This window comes from Nerophis ophidion, linkage group LG11 (assembly GCF_033978795.1).
Source record: "Nerophis ophidion isolate RoL-2023_Sa linkage group LG11, RoL_Noph_v1.0, whole genome shotgun sequence".
NCBI classification, from domain to species: domain Eukaryota; kingdom Metazoa; phylum Chordata; class Actinopteri; order Syngnathiformes; family Syngnathidae; genus Nerophis; species Nerophis ophidion.
Genome location: NC_084621.1, coordinates 66,173,632 through 66,186,833, shown reverse-complemented (window position 1 = coordinate 66,186,833; position 13,202 = coordinate 66,173,632). Strand labels below are relative to the sequence as shown.

At 41.3% G+C, this 13,202-nt stretch overlaps 1 protein-coding gene and 1 long non-coding RNA gene across 7 annotated transcripts in view; one reads left to right on the top strand and one right to left on the bottom strand.

Moving 5' to 3' along the window:
- LOC133562373 (NIPA-like protein 2) overlaps nt 1-13,202 on the top strand; it is a 76,995-nt gene that overhangs the window by 23,951 nt on the left and 39,842 nt on the right. For all 3 annotated transcript variants that reach the window (XM_061916528.1, XM_061916527.1, XM_061916529.1), the window contains 2 exons: nt 973-1,041; nt 4,193-4,361. In XM_061916528.1, the coding sequence (XP_061772512.1) occupies nt 973-1,041; nt 4,193-4,361 (238 nt within the window). The remainder of the gene's footprint in view (nt 1-972; nt 1,042-4,192; nt 4,362-13,202) is intronic.
- LOC133562375 (uncharacterized) overlaps nt 1-13,202 on the bottom strand; it is a 323,026-nt gene that overhangs the window by 299,766 nt on the left and 10,058 nt on the right. The window lies entirely within an intron of this gene.

Here is a 13,202-nt window from a genome sequence, read left to right as displayed (position 1 = left end):
TTTTGTATAATTTGCGTAAATTGACGTGATCGCGACATTGCGAATTCCTGGAGGGACTGAGGAGTGTAGATGAGGAGGTTTCAATGTTCCAATTGGACATTGAGCCTCCCATTGGACCACTTGGAAACAGCTTGGAGCCTAAGCTTATTCCCCAGTTTGACAACAACTTTTGTATTCTCTGTGGTTTTTTTGTCTGTTGGTCTGTTTGTTAGTTCACAACATGACTCTAAAAGTCATCTGTGGACTTGATGAAACTTTGAAGAAATGTCACAAATGGCATAAGAAACAACTGATTATAATTAGAGGATGGTCCGGATCACTGTCTGGATTCAGGATTTTTTAAGAATTCTTTACTATTAGGAGATATAATATGCCTGAGGTCTGTACTCTGAGTGTATTTGCATCCTATGTATAATGTATATCTATGCCAGCAACTTATAGTGACGGTCAGGACAATGGAATAATGTAAAATATGTGCCTTGGGCCAACACAGACAACATTCACACTTACATTCACACACTAGGGCCAATTTAATGTTGTCTATAAACCTGCATGTTTTTGCAGCTAAGATAGGTTTCATTACCCCCGCGACCCCGAAAGGGACAATCGGTAGAAAATGGTTGGAGGGATGGATGTGCCTTGGCTCAATAAAGTTTGGGGAAAACTGTTGTAACCAAAATATTTTCTATGCTTCTATTTTTGACCACATTCAGTATAGGTTGTGAGACATTTTGGTACATAATTCCAATGTTTTATATATAATATATTACACATCTGTACTAATGATATCCTTTGTTGCATGAAAATGTATCAGAATTGGGAACTGAGAAGTACAGAAGACGCACTTGTAAAGTCAACAATGGTGCTTTTGAAGCAGATATGTGACTGCCATAAACATGACAGCTGGAGGGTAGATGGAGTTACTGTTGTGTGGCAAGTGATCTCCTATCTGTTTGATGTTTGTTTCCACAGACGTACCTCCTGGGAATCATCATCTCTATTTGTGGGAACGTCCTAATTAGCATTTCACTCAACATACAGGTAGGACACAGCGGAATCCTATTCGACTGCAAGTATTCAGCACATGCATAATTAATGCACTTCATCTCCAGATTTGTGCAAAAATTCCTGCTGCAGAAATGTTTGACTACTTCAACAACTAGAAGTTTTAACATCATAATTAAATTTTAGTTTAAGTAGTAGACTTGCATAATTTTCTATTTTGATGCAACTGTTCTGTCACTTTGCTGGTTTAATTCTACTACACGTCTACTTTTGAAGTGGCTTTAACTTGAATTAACTTAAAAATCACACCCTTCAGTTATAGTTATGGTTTAATTTATTTTTGAACATCTAGTGTATACAGTTACTTTACGATACATCACATATTTCCAGTTTCTCATGATAGCTTGTCCGAAAAAGAGTGTGAGGAAGTAGAGCTTATTTAATCATACCCATCTTCCATTTTATTGCAATCAATTCCTAAAAAATGTTTTGTTCACTTTCTGAGCTCAATTTGGAACACAACAATTTAAATAAAAACATTTTAAAGTAGATTTTTGCTCTAAGGTTATATTTATCTTTCTTTGTTGTACATTTACAGGTTATAGTTTTGTTTTGGACGTATTTGTAGCCGTTTCATTTTCACCAAATCATTGAATTTCAATAAATGAAAAAATATAATTTTTTTTCTGTAACCAACATTTTATATAATCCATACTGAGCTTTCTTTGGAACATGTAAATTCATAGTTATTCCTCCATATTTCCACACAATAACTCATGGTAACACAAGCGAGCCGTCGAGAATATGGAGTGAGTTTTGGTCTAGCTAGTACGTATCTAACTATATTCATTACTGAAATGTTCCTTGCCACCTTATATTGTGTATTTTATATTATATTTCCATTATTACAACTAGAATACAAGTAGTTTACCATGTTAATGTCTATGTCTTCTATTTGTGTTTGTATTTACCTGTCAAACTGTTTCGGAAAATATTTCTTTTAGTTTTACTACAATTCAAGGATAATCTGTTTTTGCCAAACCATGTCTTTTAAGTACCAGTAGATTGAAAAAAAACAAGTTGCCTCTTTATTGAAGTTAATATCAGCTATGATCAGCTGTATATACACACATCTGATTTATGACACTAAAAGACTTCCAAAGTTTGCGAGTAAATAGATACGATCAAAATAGTATCAATCTCACGAGCCATATTGAGAGTTATTAATGAGCAAACCAGTCACATGATCCGTGACAGTTAGGAACAAGAGATCCTTTCCCCATCAACAACAATGCTAATCAGACTTTGTGAGAGCCAACAGTGATTACTTTGGGGAAAAAAATATGATCCAGAACCTTATATTTTTGAGCCCGTACACAAAGAGGATGAGTAATACATTTTAGAAGCAGAGTGTTAAAAGGCGTCTGTGTTTATTGAAACACTAGCATCAGCAACATTGCTAGGTGCTAAACATACAAACTAACCATAATTAACCATAATAACACTAACTCCATGAATTGATTAACGTGGACCCCGACTTAAACAAGTTGAAAAACTTATTCGGGTGTTACCATTTAGTGGTCAATTGTACAGAATATGTACTGAACTGTGCAATCTACTAATAAAAGTATCAATCAATCAAGTTACTATACAACTTCCACTCTTGCTGGTACGCCGTCCGACGGGACGCTTACATAATCCAGTTTAGATGAAGATTCAATCTTCATCTAAATCTTCACTAAAGGTTAAAAAAAAGTTGCCACAACTAGCGTCTTTTTCACCATCTCCAGGGATGTCAAAATCGACCAGCTTCTCATTCCATGGCCAAATCTAGAGTAAATTTTTTGCAAGTTTGAGACAAAGCAGCTCAGTGTGTCAACAATAGCAGCGTAAACTAGCATTAGCTTACTCTTATCAGTGTTCCGCTAAAATAGGCTGTCTGTGTTGGCGTTACTATAACAATACCACACATACTTGGTTATTTTTCAGTCACGACATGTAAATAGAGTATTGTTGGCAATTTCTGGATGTTTTACAAGGTATAATGGGCGCTACAGAGGACCCTCAATGTGTTGACTCAATTGTTAGCTATCTAGTTAAGATTTTCGAATGCATATAAAAAGCCATACGTATGTGTTCTTTTCCTACGCAAGAATTGTGAATGATAAACCACACGTCTCTTTCCAATGTTTGCCTATTTCCAATACGACTAATCTGATAATATGGTCAGGGTGCAAAAGTGTTACTATAGTGACGTAGAATCGACGGAATTGGCCGAAGATATTCGGAGCGGAATATTCAAAACGGCCAACTGCATTTGTGCCATTTTGTTATGTTCAGACTGTATTTTCAGATACTCTAAAGATTGTAAATACAATTGAATATGGTTTGATGGATACAATGTAGGGCTTCACGGTGGCAGAGGGGTTAGTGCGTCTGCCTCACAATACAAAGGTCCTGCAGTCCTGGGTTCAAATCCAGGCTCGGGATCTTTCTGTGTGGAGTTTGCATGTTCTCCCCGTGAATGCGTGGGTTCCCTCCGGGTACTCCGGCTTCCTCCCACTTCCAAAGACATGCACCTGGGGATAGGTTGATTGGCAACACTAAATTGGCCCTAGTGTGTGAATGTGAGTGTGAATGTTGTCTGTCTATCTGTGTTGGCCCTGCGATGAGGTGGCGACTTGTCCAGGGTGTACCCCGCCTTCCGCCCGATTGTAGCTGAGATAGGCGCCAGCGCCCCCCGCGACCCCAAAAGGGAATAAGCGGTAGAAAATGGATGGATGGATGGATACAATGTAACACAATTACACATTTAAAGTCAACTTGTTGTTCCACTCTACTGGTACTTGAATTTAGTCATTTCTTCTGATATTATTTGTATTAGCTTCTGTGGGTTTTCTTCTGAACCAAACGCAGTCGTGTCGACTGCAAATAGTGCTAAGTTTAAGTTTTTGTAACTTCACAAATGTCGTTTGTATAGGAATTGTATTACAAGCTGTATTTTGGTCGCAATAGTAATCCTTGGGGTACACCGAAAGCTAGGTAGACGTGCGTTTACCTAGCTTCATGTATTAAATAATATTTTACCAGTCTGCTTGTATTTGTACGTTTTAGTCGCATTTCTCTTTTCAAGTAAGATTTTAATATAATGACAAATAGACTTGTGCTCTCTGTCTTTTTCTAACAGAAATATGCTCACGTCCGTCAATGTCAGCGTTGCTCCAAACCTTACTACACCTCCGTGGTGTGGTGGGGAGGGGTTCTTCTCATGGGTGTTGGTGAACTGGGGAATTTTGCCGCCTACGGCTTTGCACCAGCATCCCTCATAGCCCCACTGGGCTGTGTGGCCGTCATAGGTAAATTCTAACCTTCTTCATCGCACTCATACATACATCAAACGTGTATAGAAGCTGTACGATAAATGTCTAACGATTAGATAATATTTTAACATTCTTGTCTGGCGTTGAACCCCTCCTGCTTCAGCATGGTGCAGACTTGCAGTGATTCACTCGTTCTGATTTGCCACACATTTTTGATTATTTTTTTCTTTATTTACAGTCACTTTCTTCCTTCTTAAGCTAATACCAGTGAATAAGACCATATGTTTTTGGGGGCAGATCTTACAAATGGTCACGGTGACATTTGCTAAGCCAACAATTAGCTGGGATGCTTGTATCTCCAATTTGTGCTTGCAACTTAAAGCATAACAATTAGCCGAGAGACAACTCTTATCTCAAAACACTCTTAAGTTGAGGTACCAGTGTACAGGATAAGCATTGTACTTTATGTACAGTTTGACCTATTTATTTTTTAATACAAAGTTTAAGGTCCAAATCTCAGCTCAGACCAATCATTTTGGAGTTAGAATGTTCTTCTACAGTTTGTTACATAGGAGACTCTAAATCAGCTAATAACATTTTTGACTTTGAGGCCCAACATTTCCGCTCTAGGGGGGCCTGAGACCCATTCAAATACTATCGCCGAATTAGTAATCTTACTCTCAATGTTAATCATATTTAATAATTATATATGACCTACTGGGCTTCACGGTGGCGGAGGGGTTAGTGCGTCTGCCTCACATTACGAAGGTCCTGCAGTCCTGGGTTCAAATCCAGGCTCGGGATCTTGCTGTGTGGAGTTCGCATGTTCTCCCCGTGACTGCGTGGGTTCTACTCCGGCTTCCTCCCACCTCCAAAGACATGCACCTGGGGATAGCCCCCTCCCACCTCCAAAGACATGCACCTGGGGATAGGCCCCTCCCACCTCCAAAGACATGCACCAGGGGATAGGCCCCTCCCACCTCCAAAGACATGCACCTGGGGATAGGCCCCTCCCACCTCCAAAGACATGCACCTGGGGATAGGCCCCTCCCACCTCCAAAGACATGCACCTGGGGATAGGCCCCTCCCACCTCCAAAGACATGCACCAGGGGATAGGCCCCTCCCACCTCCAAAGACATGCACCTGGGGATAGGCCCCTCCCACCTCCAAAGACATGCACCTGGGGATAGGCCCCTCCCACCTCCAAAGACATGCACCTGGGGATAGGCCCCTCCCACCTCCAAAGACATGCACCAGGGGATAGGCCCCTCCCACCTCCAAAGACATGCACCAGGGGATAGGCCCCTCCCACCTCCAAAGACATGCACCAGGGGATAGGCCCCTCCCACCTCCAAAGACATGCACCTGGGGATAGGCCTCTCCCACCTCCAAAGACATGCACCTGGGGATAGGCCCCTCCCACCTCCAAAGACATGCACCTGGGGATAGGCCCCTCCCACCTCCAAAGACATGCACCAGGGGATAGGCCCCGCCCACCTCCAAAGACATGCACCAGGGGATAGGCCCCTCCCACCTCCAAAGACATGCACCTGGGGATAGGCCCCTCCCACCTCCAAAGACATGCACCTGGGGATAGGCCCCGCCCACCTCCAAAGACATGCACCAGGGGATAGGTTGATTGGCAACACTTAATTGGCCCTAGTGTTTGAATGTGAGTGTGAATGTTGTCTGTCTATCTGTGTTGGCTCTGCGATGAGGTGGCGACTTGTCCAGGGTGTACCCCACCTTCCGCCCGATTGTAGCTGTGATAGGCGCCAGCACCCCCCGCGACCCCAAAAAGGGAATAAGCGGTAGGAAATGGATGGATGGATATGACCTACTTACGGTTTACTAGCTGGTCAAACGATATGAAACCATGTGTTAATCACAAAAATTATTAGCAAGGCTTAGGTCAGGTTGATTAAAAAAATTATTACTAATCAATTATTTTGCAAAAGAAGGGACTCAAAAAAAAAAAAAAAGATAAATACATTGTGACTAAATTTATAAAAAAATAAATAATAAATATGTTTAACTAAACTGTCAATAAGATCAAAGTGCAAATGAAAATACAGCTTCACCACTTCAGTCATAATTTTTGCGCTTAAGAAACTTCTCTATGACTTCAGCTTTAGACTTCTTCTGGTTGTTTGACATTGCCATAACTGCCACAAATGTATTACCGCTGCCGCCTATATGGACCACAAACAAATAGTCCATAGATGTATATGTGAGTGTGAATGCCATCCATCCATTTTCTACCGCTTATTCCCTTTGGGGTCGCGGAGGGCACTGGCGCCTATCTCAGCTACAATCGGGCGGAAGGCGGGGTACACCCTGGACAAGTCGCCACCTCATCGCAGGGCCAACACAGATAGACAGACAACATTCACACTCACATTCACACACTAGGGCCAATTTAGTGTTGCCAATCAACCTATCCCCAGGTGCATGTCTTTGGAAGTGGGAGGAAGCCAGAGTACCCAGAGGGAACCCACGCAGTCACGGGGAGGAACATGCAAACTCCACACAGAAAGATCCCGAGCCCGGGATTGAACCCAAGACTACTCAGTACCTTCGTATAGTGAGGCAGACGCACTACCCCCTGTCCCACCGTGCTGCCCTGAGTGTGAATGGTTGTTTGTATTTAATGTACAGTATATACCCTGTGATTGTAGTGTACTGTATGTACACTACATTTAAACAAAGCCTGTCTTCTAGTTTTTACTGGCAGCTGCTCAGTGCACACTCTCCAAGCACAGGTTGAACATTAAACAACTCCATCAGTCACAGTACAAGAGGTGATTGGGGACTCATTATTATATCCATTAGCCAAACACTTCCTTCGATTTTTCTGCTGCCATGTGTTGCATGTGGGTGAGTGGTTTGAAGAAGGCCCTTGAACACCATTGAAGTTTATTAAGGCTTAAGCACCTTTTGATAGCATTAATGTAAGTAAGAATTAAATAATTAGACTAAAACCACATTAGTAATCAACAATGCGCTCATTTCCATTTTACTGTCGTTATTGTTCTAATAGTTTCCCATTGATCGCTTGAATAATGTGCAGGTTAATTGACTTTGGAAAAAGCATCTTAGCACATTACTGCCTAAGAATAAACAACAGAATGCACAGAAGTATCTAAAGTAGAACACATGGGATTGAGTCTGTTGTCACACAGCTGCTTAATTTGACACTTATGTCCCAGACTCAGTTACCGCGGTCTATCCACTGAGACCACTTATCACAATTAGGTATGACAGCACACTGCAAAATATTGTTGAGAGAGAGCAATGTTTCACCTTGTTTCTCCTTGACTTGATATAGAAGGCATTGAAATCACTTGGGGCTTCACGGTGGCAGAGGGGTTAGTGCGTCTGCCTCACAATACGAAGGTCCTGCAGTCCTGGGTTCAAATCCAGGCTCGGGATCTTTCTGTGTGGAGTTTGCATGTTCTCCCCGTGACTGCGTGGGTTCCCTCCGGGTACTCCGGCTTCCTCCCACTTCCAAAGACATGCACCTGGGGATAGGTTGATTGGCAACACTAAATTGGCCCTAGTGTGTGAATGTTGTCTGTCTATCTGTGTTGGCCCTGCGATGAGGTAGCGACTTGTCCAGGGTGTACCCCGCCTTCCGCCTGATTCTAGCTGAGATAGGCGCCAGCGCCCCCCGCGACCCCAAAAAAGGGAATAAGCGGTAGAAAATGGATGGATGGATGAAATCACTTGGAGGAATAAACCTGGCCTGTTACATTCAAAGTCACATTAAAAAATTCATTGTTGGAGTTAACAGTAAAGACAAAAAAAAGGGGTATGATGTTGTGATTACAGCAATTCATACAAATTCAACCAATCACAGCAACTTCCCCGCACAGTTTGACTTATTGTCCTCATTTTCACCACATGAAAAACGCAAAGCTTTTTGGGTAAAATTGTATACAAACATTTAGAACTCATGCGCGTCCTCACTTATTTGTTTACATTGACACATAAAGATAATCCTTCGTCTTCATCAGTTCTCCAATGTTGTAAACAAAAGCAATGTCTTCATAAATGAAAGTGTACAATCATAACAAAACTTTCAGCAGCACAACATACAAAAAGAATGTGTGCAACTTGTGAACGACAGAGCAAGCAGCGAACAATAATGGGGCCTTTGTTTTTATTATGCAGTAATTGACAATCGGTTTAGTTTTGTTTCTCTGTGTGCTCATAAAACATCAATATTTGGTTTCCAAACTATGCACACATCAGTGTCAAAAAAATACTCCACAGAGCCTCTTTGTATTTTGGGACCGAGCAGCAAAAGGTGGCGACTTGTCCAGGGTGTACCCTGCCTTCCGCCCGATTGTAGCTGAGATAGCTAGATAGATAGATAGATAGTACTTTATTTATTCCGTCAGGAGAGTTCCTTCAGGAAAATTACAATTTTCAGCACAATCCCATTCAAGATCAGACAAACATTACAGGGAGACAGAACAGGATCGCTGACGGGTCTGCCGGCTTCCAGCGCCCCTTACAAAAAAGATGACATACAGGTAAACAGGGGGGTGGGGGGGGAATAGAAGATTAAAATAAAATAAAAATAGGCAGATAGGCACCAGCGCCTCCAAAGGGAAGAAGCGGTAGAAAATGGATGGGCACCAAAAGGCTGCAAAGGCCCTATTGAAATTGCTCAGTTTTTTTATTATCCGACCACTTGTTTTGTTTTTTTTACTTTAAATACATTTGCAAAAATGTTTTTAAAAAACCCATCCATCCATCCATTTTTTACCGCTTATTCCCTTTGGAGTCGCGGGGGGCACTGGCGCCTATCTCAGCTACAATCGGGCGGAAGGCGGCGTACACCCTGGACAAGTCGCCACCTCATCGCAGGTTTTTAAAAACCCTTATCACATTTTCTTTATGGGGTATTGTCAGTAGAATTTTGAGGACAAAAGTGTATGTATTCTATTTTGGAATCAGGCTAAAACATAAAATGTAGAAAAGGTGAAGCGCTGTGAATACTTTGCATATGCACTGTATATTATATGCACTATTTTTAAAATGAGTGAATCATTTAATGTTGGTAAATTATATAAACTGTTTTTAAATAAGCAGTTTGAAAACATGGCCATGTTAACAAAAAAAATGTATAAATAGCTTTTATAATTTAACCTTTGTTTAAGCAGGAAAAAAATCCCATTGAGATTATAAACCTCTTATTGAATGTCAGTTCTGTTTAGCGGATAACCCAGAATGCAATAGGACACTTAAAAACTAAATCAGCTTTATTGACCAATTATGTTTTAACACACAAGGAATTTGACTTGGTAGTCTATGGTCTCTTTGTTTAATGCTATAAACAAAGAAAAATGCAGCAACTATGAGAGTGTGCAGTACCAATGACTGACACCATGTACCTGTAATATTGTGAGCTGCTGTGTTTGTTTTTGGCTTATTTGGGGGCAAATTCCATGTTTGTTTCTTTACAACAGATATATTATCCGGTTGCGTAGGAGCCACATTATTGTGTCAGTAACATTAACTCAGGAGCACAATGCATAATTAATTTAATTCATTCTGATGTATTAAATTATTTAATTAAGATGTGTGTCTAAATTCCATGCAATAATTCTATCCGTCACACCCAGACATCAAAGTCATAGGACGGTTTAGAACACCTGACTGGTTACCCAGCACTTCCACTTGGACCAGAGAAGCAATGATTGGATTAGATTTTGATTAGCCTCGCCCACCGACATAGATGGCTTACTTTGACCGATAATAAAACATCATGAAGCATAAACTCATGGATTTATCGTGTTATGATTTTCTTAATAGCTACACTTGTTACGGCTCAGACCCTTGCCAACGGCGCTCATCCGTCCGTGCGCTCCAGTGAGCGCACCTCAGGACACGCCCGGGGACGCGTCGCGCGCGTCTCCACCCTGCAGCGGCCGCCAGCTGTAATCATTCGCCGACAATAACCATACATACCTGTAATGAAGGACCTGCCTTCATAAGCCTGCACAACTTGGCATGCCAGCCTCGGAGTATAGCCTTCCGTACCTTCCCTGTGTGTATCCCCGAGTCAAGCTGTGCGTTTTGTGCTCCCGGATCTTCCTTGTCTCCCCCGCGCTTCATGGTTTTTCGACTCCTCGCTCGCCCCCGGACAACGACGCCTCGCTCCTGCCTCTCGACTACGCTTCCGCCCCTGGACTTCCTCTTCTCTGGTTCAACACTTGGTAACACACACTTCAGTTAAATTCTACACATAGTCGTATACCATACACACTCTTGGATTTTGTCACACTCCATTTCCTTAGTTTATTTTCTATTGTTTGATTATGTATATATATGTATATATATATATATATATTAGGGCTGGGCAAAGATTAAAAATTTTAATCGAAGTTAATCGCACTATTTCTCCGATTAATCGCGATTAACTGCATTGTATACGCAAAGCCCAATAATGAATTCAAAAGTAGTGTGTAGTGCACCTTTATTGGAATATTCTCCCACATGAACAAAAGCGCCAAAACATTTGTTGTGCAAACACAATTTAAATCAGTCCTTGTTAAACAGTAGCAGTTAAATAGCATATTTTATGAAGATCAACTCAAAAAATGTAAATACAAACATTTAAGCTTATTGCCACTGCCAGGGTATTTAAGTTATCCTGTTTGTTATGGAAAATAAATATAATCTACATACAAATCTCTGAGCCACAATCATAACATCTGAACAGGCAATTTCTGAGGTAACAGCAGAAACATTTTTTTTTTATCAGGGAGCTTATGTTTAAAAAACCTATATTATAGGTAGTGGGCTGTTTTAGGGGATTTCTGATCAAATTATCCGTAGTAGCAATATTAATAATGTTGTGTTTATTCTGCGTAGTGCACTTAAAATAATTATGACCATATCTAGGAATTGATATGATGGGAATTTTCTGATTGTTTGCTTGGTGCTTTGATAAACTGAACGCATCATATACATGGTACTATATTGTGATGTTATGAGCCAGGGAAAAAAAGAACTACCCTACCCAGCATGCAACAGGAGTGACGTGCATGCGCGGTAGCCCGGTATAGGTTGTGTCGCCATGACGGCATCTTGTATGTTGTGATATGCACGCTCTGAAAGCAAACGTTAAGAACTCAGCCAACACTCCTGGTCTGCATGATTCATAAATAGACAGACAACACAAATACTCCGCTGCTTCACAAGCCGCTGGATGTAGCCGGCAAAGTATTCCCATGCTAGCTAGCTGGTCTAGCAAGCGCACGTCCATCCATCCCCATCCATTTTCATTCAGTCCAAAATGGCCCGATCTATCCACATCCAGAATTTTCTGGCGGTCGTAAGTGATCCCGGAGTGACCACGCTGTAAGCCAGCCATGAAATTTGCAGAATTGTCCGGTATTTTTGCCAAATGTTCCATCTTTACCAAGAGCCCCTCGACGCCGAAGTACATCCGGGAGATGCCATCTTGTTAAGAAAAGGCGTTAACAAAATAAAAGCATGTAAACAACATACGCAAATGTGCGATAAAATAATTGTCGGCGTTAATAGATTGATGAGTTAACGCGTAATTAACGCATTAATTTGCCCACCCCTAATATATATATATATATATGTGTATAATAAATCATTGAACATTACTTTCCTCTGGTGTCTGCCGTCATCATCTCCCCCTGTTTAAACCTTAACAACACTAGCTAAATTGGTTGAAACAGTATGCTGAATTGTTAATGCTAAATATGTTGGGCAGTATTTAGAGACAGTTGTATAAAAAGCTACTTTAAAAAATGGTACCGTTTAAAATTCACACCCAGATTGCAGAGGAGTACAAAGATGGCCGAAGCTAACCTGTAATGCATTGCTGCAATTAAAAAAAAAGTTAAGACCATAAGATACAATAGTATGCTGAATAATGACGCCTTGGCTCAAAATATGTATTAAATGCTGCAGACGTGTGAGTCAATATCATCCAATTAATGAATCTATCCCCCACACTTATGTGAAAACAGGTACAGTGTCAAATAGATTGGGATATGATTGATTATATTGCTACATTGATGTAAAAGATATAATGTACATGCACGCACACGCAGTATATAGATCACCTCCACTTGGTCCTTTAAAAAGCATGCTGAAAAAGTGTGGGCACCCTGGTCTTGTTAGTTTTTATTACAACATCCATCCATTTTCTACCGCTTATTCCCTTTTGGGGTCGCGGGGGGCGCTGGCGCCTATCTCAGCTACAATCGGGCGGAAGGCGGGGTACACCCTGGACAAGTCGCCACCTCATCGCAGGGCCAACACAGATGGACAGACAACATTCACACACTAGGGCCAATTTAGTGTTGCCAATCAACCTATCCCCAGGTGCATGTCTTTGGAAGTGGGAGGAAGCCGGAGTACCCGGAGGGAACCCACGCATTCACGGGGAGGACATGCAAACTCCACACAGAAAGATCCCAAGCCTGGATTTGAACCCAGGACTGCAGGACCTTCGTATTGTGAGGCAGACGCAGTAACCCCTCTGCCACCGTGAAGCCATACGTTTTTGTATTTATGAAGCAAATATAAAGTGTGTTCTAAATCTCCCAAACACAATGAGATGATTATCAAATTGATATGGGTGCATTAAAAGCACATGTTTTTTATTGCAAGATAATATTAATACTTAGTGGGAGTTGTAATCATTTGATTCTATAGCTGAACTGAAGAGGAGAAGGGGAAGAGTTGTCGGGAGATCTGCTGGTTTGCAAACACCAAATGTTGGCAGTTATGTACACTAGCTGTGTGGTGCGTTCAGGTACACTCTGTAAACTTTGATTGGACTATTAAGCTAAAACTTTTTGGTTCTATTGTGGGGTTTTTGC